Source organism: Sorex araneus, chromosome 1 (genome assembly GCF_027595985.1).
Source record: "Sorex araneus isolate mSorAra2 chromosome 1, mSorAra2.pri, whole genome shotgun sequence".
Lineage (NCBI taxonomy): Eukaryota > Metazoa > Chordata > Mammalia > Eulipotyphla > Soricidae > Sorex > Sorex araneus.
Genome location: NC_073302.1, coordinates 416,053,713 through 416,075,231, shown reverse-complemented (window position 1 = coordinate 416,075,231; position 21,519 = coordinate 416,053,713). Strand labels below are relative to the sequence as shown.

The 21,519-nt window shown below is 36.3% G+C and overlaps 1 protein-coding gene across 1 annotated transcript in view; it reads right to left on the bottom strand.

Annotated features, from left to right (window-relative positions):
* CFTR (CF transmembrane conductance regulator) overlaps positions 1 to 21,519 on the bottom strand; it is a 145,472-nt gene that overhangs the window by 108,845 nt on the left and 15,108 nt on the right. The window contains exons 5-8 of the mRNA XM_004602252.2: positions 10,028 to 10,243; positions 5,036 to 5,125; positions 3,563 to 3,726; positions 2,229 to 2,354 (exon numbers count right to left, since the gene is read on the bottom strand). Of these exons, the coding sequence (XP_004602309.2) occupies positions 2,229 to 2,354; positions 3,563 to 3,726; positions 5,036 to 5,125; positions 10,028 to 10,243 (596 nt within the window). The remainder of the gene's footprint in view (positions 1 to 2,228; positions 2,355 to 3,562; positions 3,727 to 5,035; positions 5,126 to 10,027; positions 10,244 to 21,519) is intronic.

The following is a 21,519-nucleotide window of genomic DNA, read 5'->3' as shown; positions in this document are numbered from 1 at the left end:
GGACTTCGGGATGATACTTCAAAAATATAGAAAGTACTGTTTACAAAAATGCACATTTTTCCAAATTATTATTAAACTGAATCATAAATAACTGAGAAAACTATAGGGTGGTATTAGAGAAAAAATATAAATACAAGAACATTTATGAGTCCTCCATAAAGTTGTAATTTCCATAATTTAATCACTGACATTTTGTGAGTTGTAAAGAATTTTTTTTGGAAGGGTCACACCCGGCGATGCACAGGGGTTACTCCTCCTGGCTCTGAACTCAGAAGTTACCCCTGGCGGTGCTCAGGGGACCAGATGGAATGCTGGGAATTGAACCCAGGTTGACTGTGTGCAAGGCAAACATCCTACCCACTCTGCTATTGCTCCAGTCCCAAGAATTTTTTTTATCAGTTTCTTCTTCTTTTCCTTTTTTTTTTTTGGCTTTTTTGGGTCACACTCAGCAATGCACAGGGGTTACTCCTGGCTCTGAAGTCAGGAATTAACCCTTGTGGTGCTCAGGGAACCATATGGGATGCTGGGAATCGAACCTAGGTTGGTGGCGTGCAAGGCAAATGCCCTACCCGCTGTGCTATTGCTCCAGCCCCTATCAGTTTCTTTAAAAATAAAGTGAGAAGTGAGTTTATTGTCAAAGAGCAATGAAGGAATAGATTTTCAGGGAACTTTGCAAAGTCCAGTTCCCAAGGCTGACCTAATCATGCTTTTGAAGTGCATCCTTGCCAATTTTTCCAGAACATTGTATTTGCTTTTTTGAGTAGAAGCAATTCTTGCTTTCCCTTATTTACGTCAGCACTGTCCAGCCTTTTCAGGTAACAATTTCATGCCAGATTAAGGAACTAGATTATACAAGTTACAACCACACATTTGCTATTAGAATTGGTCAAACAGAAATACAGAGTAGAAAGGATAGATTTCATTTTTGAGGAGAGAGACAGAGACAGAGAAAGAAACAAAGTCAAGAAAAGTCAGCACCAAGAATTTCCCAACCACTAAGCTACCATGAGCCAGAGCAAACCCAGTCCTCTAATAATATTGCTTGACTTGTATAGATGCATAAGATGTACGTGTGAGAGAGAAAAACCACTTCAATCAATGAAATAATTGCCCCAAGAACTTTAAGGATATTCTGGAAAGAAAATATAATTCCTTTCCTGTATTTGTCTTAAAAGGCATAATAAAAACAGATGACCAATAATGTTTGGGAAATAAATACTCTTTTACTCTTTCTATTTACATGGCAAAGGACTTAATATTTCAGCATTTCTTTTGTTGTTCCAATCACACACCTGCAGTTCAGTTACCAATGTCCACTAGATTCAAGTCAAAATTCCTGATAACCCATTTTCACACCATCCAAAGAGATAATCTTCCTTTTAGTATACATTCCCCTCTAAAATGTTTGCATAACATATATATGTGTTTATACATATATAAATTATTTGTCCTTTACATAGGCCCCCATTGAATCTCTTATAATCTATTTTATCACAGTTTGTAAAATATGGAACTTGACTTTTAAAAAACTGTTTTATAATAACTACAAGAATGCCCTCATTTGTATTATGTCCAAAACTAAGTGATTATGTCTCGGTCTGCACTATGCTTTTCTGCCGGCCATAATCTTTACTAGTCAGCAAAAGGAAGATGAATATATATGGAAGAAGAGATAGGTGCCATATACTGATTCTATCCTTCTAAGTGGCTTTCATTCCTTAAACTGACTTCTCAAGTTGGAGAACTTATGAAAATGAGTTTACAGATATTACCATGCACTATTTATTGAGGTGAGGAAGAATAACATACTTTAACCAAATAGACTTTTATAGGCTATAATAAGGTGAGTAAAAAGTAAATTAAGAAACATTTTGTTGATGCCAACTTGTATGTTTACTACAATAACAATTCCAATTAAGATTTCAATCAGTCCCCAGAATCATAATCATTATTTTGCTCAGATACTGTTAAATAACTATAAATGCTGACAGGTGATTTTTTTCAGATGTATACACTCAATGTAGTGAAAATTAACATTCCTGACCAATTATATAAAACTGCAGTTCAAGAAAATGATATTACACATCTAATATATGAATACTGATTTATATTAATACAGTGGTTTACCAGAAACTTCAGGTATAAGTGAAAGTCACTGTGACATGTTCCTTTTTAAAAATTTTAGAACTTACCTTGCTATCTTTTATTGAAAATTATAAGTTACTTACTGTCTGAGGTTTTCAATTATTTTTTCCATTGCTTCCTCCCAACAGTATGCCTTAACAGACTGTATATTTTCAATCATTTCCGAGGTGATTACAAGCCTTTCATTGATCTTTCCAGCTCTCTTATCTCTATAAATCAATAAGCCACCAGTCAACACAATACTTTGAAAACTGAAGTCAGATTACAAACTCCAATTTTTAAAGAAAGCCACATTTTCTAATCAAACAGATGAAGATTTGTTTTATCATCAAATAGATGATCACAACAATAAGAAATAATATTAGCTATTATTTAGGAAATATTTTTATGTGCCAGATACTGTATTAAGTGTTTTCCAGATATTATTCCCAACTTTTATGACAGTCTAGGAAAAGAGTTTATCCCATATTTAAAATTGAAAAACACTAGACTTATTAGGGTAAAATGACCTAAGTTCACATTACAAATAAGCTTACAATCTGAGTTTCAAGCCAACAGTGGATTGAAACAGCGGATTCCAAAATCTGTACCCTTCTTATCACTCCCTCGTCAAAACACTCTAGATGTCCTCTATGATAGCAGTGACTATTGTCAATGATTCATCTTGTAATAATAATAATAATAATAATTAATAAAAATAAGCTTTGGGGTGATGATTCATAAAGCAAGTAGGAAAAGTCTGTCTGCTCTATCAAAACTGTATGCATTCCAGAGGCCTTGTACGAAGACACACGGGTCCCTAGTCGCCTATTTGGTCCTCTGAGCCTGTCAGGAGTGATCCCTGAGTGCAAAACCAGGAGTATGCCCTGAGCACCGCTTTGTGGCCCACAGACAACCCCCTAAAAGTATTCATTGCTTGCCATCCACCTAAATGTTTGTTGATTTAAGTAAAACCTAAGATCTACAAAAATGAACTGAATCATTTAAAGAATTTCTGCAGTTCAACAAGCACAAACCTGCCCCAATAATACAAATGTGTGGTTTCTACCACTAAGGTAACTCTTTTAAGTGACCCCCCAGTAAGCAGATCATGTTCACTGCAGAGCAGACCAGGTTCGATGAGCATAGTCTATCATCTCTCTGAAATCTTCTTTTTCTTCTTTTGGGGGAGTCAGGATACTCAGCTATCCACAGGGATTTCTCTTCCATCTATTGCATCTGTGCTAAGGAATTACTTTGGGAGGGTTTGGCCGGAGGTGGGGGGTGGGGGAGAGTTAAGTGTGGTGCCAGGATCAAAACCAGGTTGGCTATGTATAAGGGAGTATAAGGGATGCACCTTATAAAACTTTCCTACCACTGTGCTATCTCTCCAACCCCCATCTGAGAACTTTTTCAGGCAATTTAAGTCGAGTACTACCTGTATTTCATCATCATTCTTCCTAAGCCAGATTGGAAAAGGGCTAGAACTATCAGAACAGCAAGTCCACAGAAGGCAGAGGCCTGTAACAACTCCCAGAGTAGCCCCATTAGAAGTGTCACTTGTAAAGGAGCAATCCACACAAAATGTGCCAAGGCAAGTCCCTGAAAAATAAAATAACACAGTAACTGGTGAAGGTTTATCTACCACTCAAATAAACAAGTACAGATGATAGAAACTGAGCACTGTGAGCTAATATAATCCAACACTTTCTGGTTACCAGTGTGCTAAAATCTCTGTTTTATTATATGGAATATAGAGAACATGCTTTAAAATATTCGACATATACATTAGGATTTCCCAAGCATCAAGTTTTAAGTTGTCATAGTTCTAAGTATTTTAAGATTGCATTTCTTAAGCATCACACCAACAAATTATTTTTAAAAATATTTTTATTTTTATAAAGTAGTTCACAATATTTTATTATATTTAATATTCAAACACCAATCCCACCACCATAACACCTTCCCACTACCATATTTGAGATGTTTCCATCCCAATCCCTAACCCCTGCCCTAAAGCAGAATCTAAATTCATTTTGTATTGTTATGGTGCTGGAGCGATAGCACAGCGGGCAGGGTGTTTGCCTTGCACGAGGTCAACCCGGGTTTGATTCCTCCATCTCTCTTGGAGAGCCCCGCAAGCTACCGAGAGTATCTCGCCCAACAGCAGAGCCTGGCAAGCTACCCATGGCATATTCGCATATTCAGTATGCCAAAAACAATAACAACAAGTCTCACAGTGGAGACGTTACTGATGCTTGCTCAAGCAAATCTATGAGCAACGGGATGACAGTGATACAGTGATTGTTATGTATAAATCACTGAAAGTGATTCAAAAGAGTTTCCTTAGAGAAAAGTGTGTGAATCTCTTAACGGTCCCTGGGTGAAATACAGCTAACAATTGATTTTTAATAGCTTATTTCTATTTGGATAAAAGACATGGTACAGAACATGAGAAAATATAAGAAAATATAATGTTCAATACTATATTAAATACTGGAAATGCAAAGGAAAAATAAAACAGTATCTGTCCTCAAGAATTTGACTTTTGTTTGTGACCTAAGATTGGACTTAACCAGCTTCGCTCAGAATATTACTTTCAGCCAAAGTAAATAACTGAACAAAGGTGTTAAAAGGAAACAAAACCTGATAAGAAATGAATTTTTTAAACCCTCATTAAATACACAACAAACCAAGGTATCTTTGAGTCGGGTGCTTTCAACAAACCATTCTGGGTATAATTCAGAGCAACCAGACTTATACTCTTCTCCACTACGTAGTTCTGTCAGTTTTCAGACATCGGAAAAGAGAGGATACATATGATTTATCAACTTACTATTGTTATCTTATCCAGAGAACTTAAACTTTATAACAATAATGAAGAAAAAAGATTAAATCAGTAGGCACTTACTTCATCAAATTTGTTGAGGTTGTTAGAAAGAAGACTAATAAGTTGTCCAGTGCTTATTTTATCTAGAACTCTACTTGATAGCTTTAAAGTCTAAAATAAAATTGCAATGTTAGATAACAGAGACAAATACAAGAAAAATACACTCATAAGTAACATCATACATCTCAGGAATTAGGTAACATGCATTTTTAAACAAAGGCAATTAAAATTACTTCTCTCACTGTAGTATAATTTTGGGTTTACATTTAATTTTAGCTAAAAATTTTAGCTAACTTATATTTTAGCATCTAACTTATATAAAGTAATAACATTTTTACTTTAAAATAGAAGAGAAACCATACTCAAATATCCATTTTTATAGTATAGAGAGGTGTCTTGTCTTTTTTTCTACTTTTGTTTCACTGTATAATATACAGAATCAAAGGCAGTATTATTTGAGATTAGAATATTGACCTTAAATTTTTCATGCTTGGTTTATTTTTTATGTTACCGTTAAAATCAATAAAAGTATATTAAAATTATATGCACATCACTAATAACTGAAATCTGCTAAAATATTAAGTTTTATAAATACTTTACCAATATATGCAAAATAGAATTGTTAAATAAATACAGCAATTGTTATTATAATATATTAGAGTATATGATATCTTAGAATTCAGTAAGAACTGATTTTCCCCTACATGGTTTTGATTGGAGTGTACTTATCTAATATAATGCTCCAACTGAATCACTTATACTGTGGACTTGTTATATACAAACCACTGTAGTTTAGGATTTAGGAATCATTGCTAAGATTTATTTCTGTTTTGGAGCTAACCAGCTGTTCTTAGGACTAATTCCTGGTTCTGTGCTTACTTGTATCTGGCTCAAATGACCATATGGCATGCCAGGGACCAAGCCAAATCAGCCATGTGCAAGGCAAGTACAATCTCTCCAGCCCCAATTACTAAGATTTATTAACTAATTTATTTTTTCATTTTTTTAATTTGAGGTATCATAGTTTACAATAGCAATCAAGACATTATTTTATTGCTTCGGTATTATACCAATGTCCCAATTGCATTTTCTTAATGGTCCCTCTCCCTCAACCTCCAAAAAATAGTTCTTGACTCAAGAACTCAATATCATATATACATTGCTAAAAATGATATGGTAAATGAATTAAAGGAACTAGAATAGAATTGCTCTGATAAAATTCATGTATCTGTTATGAAAATATTTTGAGGAAGTAGACACTGAGATGAGATGGAATACTAAATAAAGCTTAGATTAGCAGAGGTGAAGAAATCTGAATTCCAAACATAGAGCAGAGGGAGGAGAACACTACACTGTGCTGGAGTACATATGTTTGAGGAATAGGCTCAACCTCAGGTGCCTCTGAGCTCTCCACTGTGTGCAGAGGAAGCACTGCAAGGACAGTTGTTAATTTTAGTTATTTATATCTTCTTGAACTTCACCGGGAAAACTTAGTTTATTTTGTATTTATAGCCATTACTTCAAATATGCTAAGCTACTGAGAGTTTTCTGCCTGCATGGCAAAGCCTAGCAAACTCCCTGTGGCGTATTCATATGCCAAAATCAGTAACAATGATGGGTCTCATTCCTCTGACCCTGAAAGAGCCTCCAATGGGCACCATTGGGAAGGACGAGTAAAGAGAGGCTTCTAAAATCTCAGGGCTAGGACGAATGGAGACGTTACTGAGACCGCTTGAGAGAATCGATGATCAACGGGATAATGATGATGATGATGATGATAATGATGACTTCAAATATATTTTGAGTATCTTATCCATTTAGATTTTGAAGCAAAGCAAAAACAGTCCTTTATTACAAGATTTGGACAATAGTAGCAGTGGTTAGTGTGTGCCTTTCATGCAAATCAAAGTCATTTTATCTGCGCCCAGTTTATATTAGACTCATTTTATGGACCAAGTCTGAGTCACGTGGACATGCAGGAGCATTCTTTGGTGATGATGCTAATACAGACCAGTATATGTGACTAGAGGGATAAAGCAAAATGTACAGGAATAGGTACTCAAGATTGAGAATTCTATATACAAACCATGCACATCAACTCTGTGCTATTTCCCAGGCCTCAACATGTTTCGCTTTTTGAGGAGAGAAGGTAGATGGAATAGAGAAGGGATCACTAAGAAAATGATGGCTGGAGGAATCAGTCAGGATGGGAGATGCGTGCTGAAAGTAGATAATGGACCAAACATGATGACCTCTCAGTGTCTGTGTTGCAAGCCATAATACCCAAAAGGAGAGAGAGAGAGAATGTGGAATATTGTCTACCATGGAGGCAGGGGGAGGGCTGGAAAGGGGGGGTATACTGGGGATATTGATAGTGGGAAATGTGCACTGGTGGAGAGATGGGTGTTTGATCACTGTGTGATTATAACCCAAATATGAAAGCTTGTAACTATCTCACGATGATTCACTAAACTTAAAAAAATGAAGAAATAAAAATAATAACATGCTTCGCTTTTTACTTTCCATTCTAGTTTAACTCAGAATACTCATGTATTCTCTTGAATAGCTAATGTGCTGTGTCTAGCTGTGCTATTTCAGTTCTAATTTTATTCTCTCTGATAATTTCCCTTTGATTACGATTTGTCTGTTTTAGAAATTCTTAAGGTTTTGCAGTGTTCTGTAATTTTTAAGTCTTAGTATCTTAAAGGAGTTTATCCCTTGCCTAGATCACCCTTGACCTCAAAATATAGGGAGAAGGGCAGAGAAGGAAAAGAAATTGAGAGGGGAAAAATAGATAGGACTCTATGGTGAGCAGGAGCCAAGGAGATCTAGAACATTAGTGCTGTAAACAAGTGCTACAGCTAAATACTCAAACCACAGAGCCCACAACACTGAAAACAAGAGATCCAAACATCAAAAACCAAACTTAAAAATATGTCTGTCAAGATGGCAGGCTGGGATAGGGACATGGGTGGGAGGGAGCCTAGGAACCCTGATGGAAGACACTAGTGATGGGATTGGTGTTGGAATATAGTAAGTCTAAAACCCAAAGACAAATAACTTTGTAAATCATGGTGCTTTAGTAAAGCACTGTAGCACTGTCCTCCCAATGTTCATCGATTTGCTCGAGCAGGCACCAGTAACGTCTCTATTGTGAGACTTATTGCTACTGTTTTGGGCATATCGAATACGCCACAGGTAGCTTGCCAGGCTCTGCCGTGTGGGCAGGATACTCTCTGTTGCTTGCCAGGCTCTCTGAGAGGGTTTAATAAAAATAAATTTTAAAATATTTCATTCATAAAACAGGGAAAATAGTTCCTACCATAGGGGAATCAAGTGAATAGTAAGCTTAAGTTACTAATAGTAAACTTACAGGCCTGTAATGTACATTCCTAACTTTTAAATACCATTATACTAATAAGTATATATGTATAAATATTTTTAAAACCAGATTCAATTCTCTTCGGTATGTATTTACAGATTTCACCTTCTACATAGTACCATTATTTATTTGCTTCTATTAAGTTTCTAGGTCAAAATAAACTTTTTGTTGATTTACTACCATTGCTTCCCTACTACTTATAATCTGATAAAATGGCAACTGTAATGATCTGAATAAACTGTGGACACCACTTTTTTCTTACTCTATATAAAGGAATTCTTTGAACAATAAAGTATTTATATCAGAGTAGAATCAAATGAGCTAGTACACCCAAGTAACCTACAAACCTGTCATGCACATTCCTACATTTTAATTACACTATAATCATGTTTTTATAAAACTGGATCAGATTTCCTTTATCTGCATTCTGTGTATATTCTACTCTCAAAGTAAAGCTATTACTTACTGATTTACATAAAATTTCTGGATCAAAACAAAATTTTTATTGATTTACTGCCATTGCTTTCCTGATACTTGTGATATGATAAGATGACAAATACAATGATCTGAATAAATTGTGGATGCCACTTTTTTCTTGCGGCATCATAAAAGTTTTCTTTGAGCAATAAAGTATGTATATCAGAGCTTTACCACACAATTGACCTTCCTGCGAATTATGGAAGTGTTATGGTTTATTCGTTGATAGGAATTGCAGATCATATTAAAATAATCCTACATAAAGAGTTTATAATGACTTGGCACACTTATCACACATCATCTTGAATCAGGGCTGGTGAGTTTATACTCTAGGATAAGGTGTGGTGTTGGAACACTGCATGCATGAAACCCTCCTGCTAACAGCCCTGTAAATTACAGTGTGTAAACTTTATATATGGACATATTTTTAAATAAACCTACATTGCATTTATAAAGTAGCTAAATATTGATTGAAAATCACATTTTATCAGTGATTTCTATGCTGTTCCCAAAAACATACATTGTCAGAGAATAACAAGAAAATCTAACCCAAAATCATACAATGACTACTAGGAAAATACCGCTGTGTCAAAGCTATAATTTCCTGGGTTATCATTAACAGCTAAGCATGAAGATAGATGGCATTTTATGGAGAAATAATACTTTATCAATACTCTTATGCAGATTATATGAATCATTTTATTTTTAAAATTTATTATTTTTTTTATTTTTTTGCTTTTTGGGTCACACCAGATGATGCACAGGGGTCACTGCACTCAGGAATTACCCCTGGCGGTGCTCAGGAGACCATGTGGGATAATGGGAATCGAACCCAGGTTGGCCATGTGCAAGGCAAACGCCCTATCTGCTGTGCTATCGCTCCAGGTCCTATATGAGTCATTTTAATAGGGACACTTGGAATATTAAAACTATTACACTAGTGAAAAGAATATAAAATCAGGTTATAAAAGATTCTCAATTATTAGCTGTAGTGGAGAGAATTATCAAGGAAAGCTAAAAAGTCTAAGATTCACAGCTACCTATGTTATAGGCATATAAAATGAATTTCAGCATGTATTTTTTACACATACTCAGAATGATTTTAAGCATGATACCACTACATGTCACATGGAAACCACGCTAGAAAGAATTACCTTCTTATAAATTAAACTGAACATAGCTATTCTCATTTTCATTCCAATGTGATGAAGGCCAAAAATGGCTGGATGCAGGAGCAGTGTTCTCACGATAAAGAGAAGGCATAAGCCTATGCCTAGATAAATGGCAATAGAGCGTTCCGCAGTGTTATCTGGATCGTAGGAAGCTATGATTCTTCCGAGTAAGAGTGGCTGGACTGCTTTGGTCACTTCCTGCAAAAGAGAAGAAGCAAAAAAAATTTTTATTTCCTTTTGATAACATGCACTCACAATTTCAGCACACAAAAATTTATCTTTAGAAGGCTTAAAATGTGTTTATACAGAGGGTCATGTATGAAACTCTTCCTATTAATTTTTATATCTTTATGTTTGAAATAAATTTATTTTTACCTAAAGCAAAAGTCAGTTAGATGCAAGCTTATATATACATATATTATATATATGTATATATATATATTTTTTTTTAACTAAAGAATGACTAGTGGCCATAAAGTAAAGGTATAGTCTCTGGAGTAGTGTGTTAATTAGTAACATCTCACATAGCCCTTAAGACTTTATGGTTTTCTTTTGATTTTTATGACAACTTTAGAAGTCAGAGTATGAACTATCATATTCACTTTGAAGATGAAATGAAGGTCAAAAGGCCAAATAAAGTTGATTTCAAAATAGAAGCTTGCCACAAGTGTGTGTGTGTGTGTGTGTGTGTGTGTGTGTGTGGAGAGAGAGAGAGAGATTGAGAGAGAGAGAGAGAGAGAGAGAGAGAGAGAGTGCTGGCCATAGAGGTAGGATGGTGGGTAGGGTTGGCAGGAAGAAAACTGGGGACATTGGTAGGAAACATACACTGTTGAAAGGATAGGTCTTGGAACATTTTATAACTGAAACCCAATCATGAACAGCTTTGTAACTGTGTATCTCAGTGTGACACAAATATATATGTACATATATATAGTGAATATATGTGTATGTATACACACATATACACTTTAAAAGTACTTTGAGCAATGACTCCAGAATAAACATAGCTTATGAAGGTGAACACATATAGAGAGGCGTGAAAAGGAGGAAGAAGCACGCAGGCACTAATGGTAATTAAGGCAGTCTCTTCTGGGACCATGCCCCTGCCCATCTAGAATAGGAATGGAATTGTGGGAAAGAGTATGCCTTTAGATTTCAGTCCCAAGCCAACTTCTAAAGACTCATCAGCTCCTCAAAGGTCTGTAAACTAATAAGGGATGACATAAGTTGTGTTCTCCAAATCTACCCCATCAGCGTTCTCAATCTACTACTAATTGAATTGTCTATCAAATTCATTATCACTTTAAGTAGCTATAAGCCTAGGGATTCGAACCCAAGAGATGTCTTACCTATAACACTCCTATATTTTGTTTCATGATAATTTTAGTGAAATGGGGTGTACAGTCCAAACCCAGGGTAGAAATAATGCAATGCTAACTCGTACCATGACAAAGGTCTATTCTGTCCTGACTGGACCCTCAGTGTGACTCTGCATTATTCTTCCTAACCTTAAATATTTCTTCAATCATCTGCAATATATTACTAGACTCCAGATCTCAAGTGCCCAATGCCACCAACTCTCTCATTTGCAATAGAGTGAAATGTTTCCCTACAGCCTCACTGATTGACTGCTGGTTTTGCATAGCTGCTCACTAGGCAATTAATTCAGCATCTCCTTTCAATTTAGTGGTGCAGACAAAGCTCTGAGTACAAGAAAATATTTAAACTCTCAAAAAAGTTCCCAATGATTCACACACGTGGAATGTTTTAGAGTCCTTACATTTCACAAATCCACAAATTTAAATCCAAATTTGAATTTGAATTTAGTAAGCAGGAAGTGCTGTAAAGAAAATCACCACCCTAGACAATACGATAACAGTTTATCCTATGTGCTGAAGAACAACTTGGGAGGAGGGAGGAGTTTGAGGACAGCTTCCAGGGGTGCCCAGGAAAACTCGACAGGCCACTCCTAGTCATTTATGGCCACCAAGAAGAGGCTGCACGGAAAGGCCTGAGGATGGAGTGTTTCTTCAGCCCTGCAGTGCAGGGGATTACCCAAGTTGCCTGGCAGAGATCAAGGATCCCCAGGGTCACACTCTTCAGTACTCAGGGGCCAAAAAAATACACTTGGGTCTGCCTAAGGCATCAAATAGTGTTGGGATCCAAGCAGGTTCAGATGCATGTAAGGCATGTGCCTTACCCTGTCACTATCTCCTTTCCCTGAAGTATATTTATTTTTAAAAAGTAACCTATTACCTCTACCTTAAGGCAGAAGGTTCTTTCCTTTCTTTTTGTTTTGTAGGACACACCCAACTGTGTCTGTCGTTTACTCCTGGCTCTGGACTCAGGAATCGCTTTTGGGGGGACTCCGGGTACCACACGTGGAGACAGGGATTGAACCCTGCCCACCCACCTGACGGCAAGCACCCTATCCAATGTGGCGTGTCTCTCCAGCACCTATTTCCTTTCTTGAGCTGTTACAATTTGTGCAAATGCTACCGTGACTTATTTTATTAAGATCCAAATATCCATGACAAACCATTTTGAGTAGATGACTTTCTTTTACGGTAACTCCTATAATGATCAATCTCATCTTTAAAATCAGATCTATAAATGCATTTGCATTACAAAAATATTTTTCATAATGTGATTTTAGTAGTGATAATTTATCCTCAAAATTATCGGAGGTCTATATTTTATCCTAGAATTTAAAAAAAAATTTCTTTTGTTTCCTATTGAATCATCGTGAGATAGAGTTACAAAGCTCATCATGGCCGGTTTCAGTTATACAGTGTTCCAATACCATCCCTCCACCGGTGTACATTTCCTACCACTAATATCCCAGTTTCCCCCTCCCATGACCCTCCCCCCAGCCTTCTCTCTCTCTCTCTCTCTCTCTCTCTCTCTCCCCCCCTTTGGGGTATTATGATTTGCATTGCATATTCTAGAATTTTTTTAGATCTTGTTGTTCTTCAAAGACAAATATCAGCACCATATTATTTTCATTTACATTTCCAACAATAGTTTGTATTTGGCCTCTTGAATTGCAGCCAGGAGGGACAGCGGCAACAAGGATACATCAAGTGTGGCTATGAAGCAGTGAGAAACAATCAATGAAGTCCAGCATGGATGCCAGGGAAAGCACTATTTCCTATTCCGCGTGAGACAGCAAACAAAAGATTGTGAAATATAGCTGCTACTCATAAATTGAATAGACTACATAACATGATGAAAATAAACCTGTCCACTTTCTAGAACCCACATGATAAATACAAACCCACTTTAAGAAGTAAGATCCTATATCAAAGAATATAAAGCCAATGATAGAAACATTACATATTTTTAAGGAGTAAGTCCTACCTAAGATATGCTAAAAACAGCATTCTGGGGGAAAAAAGTATTTAAGCAATTAAGTTGTACTCAGAATTTTTAGAGTTAGCAATGTACAAGCTTACATAAGTTTTTTTCTCCTCTGAATAATTTGAACTAAACTCCCTGCAATTATATCACCATTTTTTTCCCCTGTAACTTGTCGTTTATATCATGGTAGCTCTATTTGCTAAATTGTTACCTCGTTGCCATTTATGGTGAAATAAATAAATGTATATTAAACTTACTGGAACAACAGTTGTCACCCTCTCACATTAACTAAAAGAAGACATGCTTGTCCTTGCAATTATACTGTCTATATTACAAAGACACTAGCACTACAACTCTGCAGAGAACATATGTTTATAGAAAAATTTTAAATGCGGTTTAGTTTTGGTTTAAAAAAAATTCCAATTACAAGACTATCTGCCAACAAAAGATCAACGTGAATCTACAGGTCAGAGAACTGCTAATATTCAAGGACAAAACTAGCACCTCAACCCCCACCCATCAAAGTTTTCCCAAATCTCTTTTAAGCAGCATGTCCTCAAATATTTACAATGGAACCATTAACAGATATCACCTGATTTTTTTATATTTGTAAAGAAAAATGATTGTAACTGATACTTTGCTTTATCTATAAATTCGGTGCAGTCTTTTACAAACATAATTCCTGTAATAACTGGGAGAGACATCTATGATCTTGGTATGGGAAAGCTGTGTCTACCCTATTGCTCACACTGTTTCCCAAGACACAAAATATTTCCAGTATCTCACCATGTAAAATAATGAATAGTGCAAGCTGACTGAGAATATAATGGAAAGGAATTCACAATCATTTGAAAACTGAAACTTGATAAAACATTCTTTTTATTAGACACAAAATAAGATGGAATTTACTTAATGGTTGACTTTGATAATAGAAGCCTAGTGTCAACTTTTTTAAGTGAACGTGATAAAAAAAAGATGAATACTAAACTTAAGAGTCATAAAACCCAAGCAAGTTACTGACACTTTCTGTATCACTTTAGCCACTTCTATTGGACATTTTCCTAACTGACAAACAGTAGGGAATAAGCTGAGCTTGAAGGTCACTTCCACTGCTAACATCTTGGCTCTAGGTAGAAACTCAAGTCTTTGGATAGATAGTACAGCAGGAAAGGTGCTTGTTTTCTTGTTTTGCATGCAGTTGACCAGGGTTTAATCCCTGGAATCCTTTATCCCACCCCCAGCCCCACCAGGAGTGAATGCTAAGCACAGAGCCAAGAGTAAGCCCTGCGCACAGGCTGGTGTTTCCCCCTTTACACCCTTCTCCCCCCAAAATAAATCAAGACAGAAAGAAACTAAGGATTCTTTTGACAGTTTTCCTAGCCCACCCACATTCTGCAACCAAATGAGTGCTTTTGACTCAAAGGGATCCAGGTCTGAAAAGTATGAATCCAGAAGACCCTCTGGGTATAAAGGTTATTAGGTTAGAGTACAGAGTCAGTAACTGCATTCCTAATGGACACAACCATTTTTTATCTTGAGATACAAAAAAAAGTATTTACTTGTAGCAGAATAGAGATGATCTAAATTTTACCAACTTAAGCATCTTCAAGTGTAGAGTTTAGTAATAGTAGGTACACTCACATTATCACACAACAGATATCCCTAACTTTTTAATTATTTTGAAAGGGAACTACATCCATTTAAAAAAAATCTCAGTTACCAACCTCACTTTAGCCTTCAGTAACTACCCTCATCACTTCAACCCTCAATAATTACCATTCTATCTTATGTGTGGATAGATAGATAGATAGATAGATAGATAGATAGATAGATAGATAGATAGATAGATAGATATTACTACTCCAGGTCTGATAGAAATAATTTGGTTTTTGTGGTTTTCTTTGTATTATTGTATCATACCCAGTCATGCTCAGATGTTACTTCTGACTCTGCATTGAGAAATTACTCCTGGCGGTGCTCTAGGTACCATGTGGACCATGTGGAACACTGGGGATTGAACCCAAGTCGGCAGCATCCAAGGCAAGTGCCCTACCCTCTAGTCACAGTACTAGCTCTCCAATGTTTGTTTGATTTTTTTTTGTTTGGGGGTCAACCCAGCTGTGCACAGGGCTTACTTCTGACTCTGCATTCAGGGATCACTCCATGTAGGTCTCAGAGGAACATATGAGGTCCCCAAGATGGAGTCTGGGCCAGCTACATTCAAAGAAAGAGCCTTACTGCTATACTATACCTCTGGCCACTTAGGAATCATCCTGAATTTCCACCTCCATTAGCTCCCTAGAAAAAATTAGGAGGCAGGAAAACACATGCTGAGAGTTACATCTAACATCTTATAGAATCCCCAAACCTTAGACTCTTTTCTTCTATCTAAATAGTGTTAATGATAGTTTCAGGCATCAAGTGTTTCAACTCCACACCTTCAACAGTATCTCAAGGTCCTCTGCCATCCTCCCTTACCCCTAGTGCTCAGACAGCTCAATATGTCAACGCTCAGATTCTGTTGTGTGTGGGCATTTGTTATTTCCTTACTATGTTTCTTTATATCCCACATCTGAGAGAGATCATTCTGTATCTGTCCTCTTTTTTTCAGATTGATTTCACTCATCATGAGACTCTCTTGTTTCATCTGTTAGTGGCAAATTGCATGATTTTGGTTTATTTCTTATAGGTGAGCAACATTCTATTGTGTAAGTATACCACAATTTATCAGTCATCTATTCCTGAACATTTGTGTTGTTTCCAGATCTTAACTGTTGTCAATAGTGCTGCAAGGAACATAGGAGCACAAAGTATATGTGAATATTTTGGGGCACCGGAGTAGATGCCAAAAAAGTAGAATTGCTGGATTTTACGCAACCTGAATTCTAAAATTTTTTTTTGTTTTTTCTTTTTGTTTTTGGGTCACACCTGGCGATGCACAGGGGTTACTCCTGGCTCTGCACTCAGGAATTACTCCTGGCGTGCTCAGGGGACCATATGGGATGCTGGGATTTGAACCCGGGTCGGCCGCGTGCAAGGCAAACGCCCTACCCGCTGTGCTATCACTCCAGCCCCAAATTCTAAAATTTTTGAGGAATTGTTTTTCTTAAGCTTTCCATGTCAATTGTACTGGATCTAATTAAAAGGTAGATTCTTATTCAAGAAGCTTCAGGTGGCCCCAATAGTCTGCATTTCTACAACAATCTCCCAGGTAGTGATGCTGTTTTGCTCTAGGGCCAGACTTTGTGTAGCACTAACTTACATGGCTACAGAAAAAGAAAAAGGCTAATTGAAGAAGTAGGCAACTTAACCAAAAGCCAAGAAACTCTGAAAAGAAATGACCGAATCTCACTGAAACAAAAATATGGCTCTGGGTTATAAAAAGTCCCAAATTTAACTATTGATTTTCTGTGCCTTCCTCCAGAACCCCCTCCAGGCATTCCACTGGGGAAAAGCAAGTGACAAGGTACAAAAAGCGTCTCTGTCTCTTACAAGACTGAAGCAAGTGGAATTCTTGCAACTTTTCCTATAGAAACATTATTGTGCAGAGCAGTTAGGATTTTATTTTTGGTTTTTGGTTTGGGGGACACACCTGGCAATGTTCCGGGCTTACTTAGCTTTGTGATCAGGGGTCTTTCCTGGTACAGCCTAGGGGACCATCTGTGGTGCCAAGGGTGAAACCTGGGTCAGCTTTGTGCAAGGCAAGCATCTTACCTGCTGCACTGTCTCTTGGACCCCGGAGAGTGGTTAGATTTTCACCTAACCAATTCTCTAGCACTGTTTCAATATAAATATTATCTCAGGCTTTGGTATCATACAAGTTTTTAACAATCTCACCCCATATTTATTAAATTCATTTATCCATGACAATGCACCTCCTATTCTTGTATGCATAATGTTGGACAAAATTAGAAATTAGAAATATCTACTTGATGTACTTATGCAACTTAAGCTGAATATGAGGGATCCAGTTCTCTCATCTGGGTATAAATATGATGCACATTTATTCGACCAGGATCCAACAGTAATTCATAAATGTGGTGAAATAAAATAAAATACACCTGCTTTACTCAAATATGTATTTTTTTCAAATGTTGAATTATTTTTTAACTTCTTGAGTATGTCATACGCTAGTCTCAGACTATTTACGATATTTGGAAAAATCGAATAACTTATCTGGACTTCAGTTTCCTTAATGCAGTTCTCTAGGATTTTTTTACTTCTTAAATTATATATCTGAAATATAGCTCCTAGAGAAATCATCATTATATTAAATTTCAGAGATAATAAATTTAAACTTAATTTACAATATTGATGTTATGGTTCTCAGGAACTGTTTTATGAATATTAGTTCTTGCTATGTCTTTAAAATCTTTGCTTGTGAAAATATTATGTTTGCTTATTTCTCTATATGCTTCAAATCATAAAGCACTAATTTTGTTTTCATTGGGTTAAGAAAATATGTATTAATGTTTTAAAGTTATTTTTAGCCATTATTTGTAGCCGTTACTTCCGAAAACAGAGTATTTAATATTTTTCATTATTGCATTTATTTGGTTTAAATCTACTGTTGCTGCTTTAACAGCAAATAAAAAAATCTCTTATAAAAAATAAATACTACTCAAATATCTAGAGAAGGCATGGATGTTAACAGTTAATGAACAAAAGAAAAATAAAATAAAGATGTAAAAGCAAGACATTTTAAATTATGCATTGATCTAAAAATGATACAAAAGTTGACACATGATTTTTAGACTCCTTTCTTACTTTCTCACTGTGGTATGTGCTTTTAAAAAAGCAAAAGCTACAGAACATTGTGACAATAAACAGGTTTTATGTTTTATAAAAATATATGAGCAGTATGTCAAGTATCATTATATGATGTTTAAATAATTCTAGAAATTATTTTATATAAATAATATTTTTAAAGAACAGTCTAATTTATTAGGATAAATCATTTTGACACTCTTACTTACCCTGTCAGAAGCAGAAACTAGGTCTTTGCTTTGACATATAAGCTAATATTTTTGTACCCGGTGAAAATTTCTGAGTATGTCCTCTATGTGTGTTTACTTCTTCCCAAAGTATTATGCATTTGTTATTATTTATTAAGTACTATAAATATTCTATCCAAAATTTTATTATTTTTCAAGATATTTTACAAAGCCAGCTAATCATTGATAAAATATGGTATCCATCTTAATTTTTCCCATGAGAATTTTACTTAATAAAGGAAGAATTATTACTTTATTATTGTTATAAATGTTTAATCTCTTAATGTACTATGAAATATTTTTATGTCATTAGATGTTTCTCAGCCTAATCATTTCAAGGCTTAATGAGTCAAGTGACTGGCCTATAATCTATTTTATCAGTTCCTCATTGCTGAATATTTATATTGTCACCAATTATTCATTCTGGTAAATAATCCTGTGATTATTTCAAAAGGTCATTCTCAGCATATTTTCAAATTGCCTTCGTAAAAGTCATATCATTCTACTTTCTTGAAATTAAAGAATGAAAATTCAGTTTTCAGAAAGAACACATACATTAAAAATTTTTTTTCCAGATTGTTATGTGAAAGGGTTGGAGCGATAGCACAGCAGATAGAGCGTTTGCCTTGCACACAGCCAACCCGGGTTCGATTCCTCCACCCCTCTCGGACAGCCCAGCAAGCTACCGAGAGTATCTCGCCCAAACGGCAGAACCTGGCAAGCTACCTGTGGTGTATTCGATATGCCAAAAACAGTAACAAGTCTCACAATGGAAACGTTACTGGTGCCCGCTCGAGCAAATAGATGAGCCACAGAATGACAGTTATGTGAAAAAGAGCATATTTTTTATTTCTTTAATTTTGGTTCCTAGTAACAATTTTAGTATACGAATTATACATTTATATTCCTAATAGGGTCTGTAGATTGCCTTGTTGTGTTCCTTGTATACCTTTTTGGGGTGTATTTGTTACAATCTTAATGATATATGGAGAATATTTTTCCCGGTCCATTATTTGTTTTTAGTGACTTCTTGTTTATTTTTTAATAATCAGAAGTTTTCATCTTCTGAGGATGGTGCTCCACGCAGTGCTGAGGGGGTCAGCAGCTCACGTCCAGCAATTCATAACCAGGGCAGATGGCTGAACAGGAGGACGCAGGGCTGCTCCCATTGTTCATCGATTCCCATTGTTCCTGTTCCCGTTGTTCGTCAATTTACTCGAGCAGGCACCAGTAACGTTTCTATTCCTCACAGCCCTGAGATTTTAGTGGTGCCAGGAATCACCAGCCATACTCGGGAACCTCAGGGAGTGTTTAAGAGATTACACGGTCCCAGGAATCAAACAATGCACTTGAGCCATGTATTGTAAACCCTGTACTATCACCTTACCCCAGATATTTTAATTTTTAAAAATTAGGGCCGCTGACCCCAGTTCTGCCCTCCTTGGCAACACATGACATCCCAGTGCTGAGCATCACTGAGTAGGGTCTGGAGCCTGTTGGCCACTGCTGGGGAGTTAGGGGACAGGTCATTCTTGACACTCTAGACCCATGCAGCTCTGCATCCTTGCTCCCTCATACTGAACCAGGGGCCAGTGTGGCCAAGAATCACCAGAACGGTTTCCCCCAGCTCTCCTGAGCACTATTTGTGAGCTCTCCCCCAAAAAAATTAGGTGCCAAAAACATGCACCATTTCCTTTGTTTTCTGTTTTTGGCATCAGAGATCTCCTTTGCACATAATATGTATTTATTATCTTTCTCTCATTATTTTTATATTTAAATATCTACTCCATCTGAAATTTTAGTGTATGTATGAGATAGAAATGAGATAGAAGTCTAATTAAAAGTGGAAGCATTGTTTCTGTATCGTTTATTATAGTCTAATAAACTATATTAGACTATATCTCCACTGAACTAAATACCATATTTTATTTTATATTAGATTATTACATGTACTTGGATGTGTTCCTGGATTTTCCAGATAAGTCTATTTCCTTCTCATGGCACACATAATTAGAGCTGCAGAATATGATTTCATACACAGCAATGTAAATCTGCTCATGCTATTCTTTTTCTTCAAATGTCTTACGTTTAGTTCTCATTTTCTTTCCCAAATGAACTTTAGCATTACTTTAACCCTCAATCAACAAATACTAGCTAAGCAGATATTCTGTGCTAAGTATTGTGTTTGGTGAAAAGATTATTGCAAATATTAAGAAAAGACAGTCCCTGTTTTTATGATATCAGTGGCCATTCATTTTACTATTTTAAAATGTTTTCATTAGTCTCACTGTATCACTATATCACTGTCATCCCGTTGTTCGTTGTTCGTCAATTTACTCGAGCAGGCACCAGTAACGTCTCTATTCCTCCCAGCCCTGAGATTTTAGCAGCCTCTCCTTTCTCGTCTTTCCCAACTATTGGAGGCTCTTTCAGGGACACGGAAATGAGACCTATTGTTGCTGTTTTTGGCATACTGAATACACCATGAGTAGCTTTCCAGGCTCTCTTCATGCAGGTGAGATACTTTCGGTAGATTCATCAGTCTCATGAAAGAAAAAAATTGAACTAAAATTTCTTTGTATGTTTACCACTACCAAACCCCCTACCTCCTAACTTTAGATTCTTGTAAAAATCAGACTTAGTGAAAGAAAAAAAAATTCTTTCTTGTCTACCTGAATCAGAATCACTGGGGAGTGTCTTTTAGAGACCACGGTTATCCCAGGTGCTATTGGAGACCAATTAAATTACATCATCTGGGATGGGGTTTCTGGTTACTCAAAGAATATAAGTTTAGATGCCTTCAGGAAGGGCTTTCTTATGTTGATTTTGCTACCTGGCTGTGTGTAGCCTAGGGGGCAAGGTGGAGAGAGAAAAAGAGGGGAGAGAGACAAGAGGCTGCAGTAGATCCAGAGAGAGGACGGAGCTAGGAGTGTGGGAGATGAGAAAGATGGAAGATTGAATAAACAGTAACTGATCAGCAACCAAAACAAACAAACAAACAAACAAAAAATAATATAAGTTAAAATTCCTTATATTTCAAACATCAAAACCTAAAACTTTTTCAGATTTTTCAGTCACAGGAAGTGGGGGAGGGGTGAACACAAGAAAGTGCCCACGCAT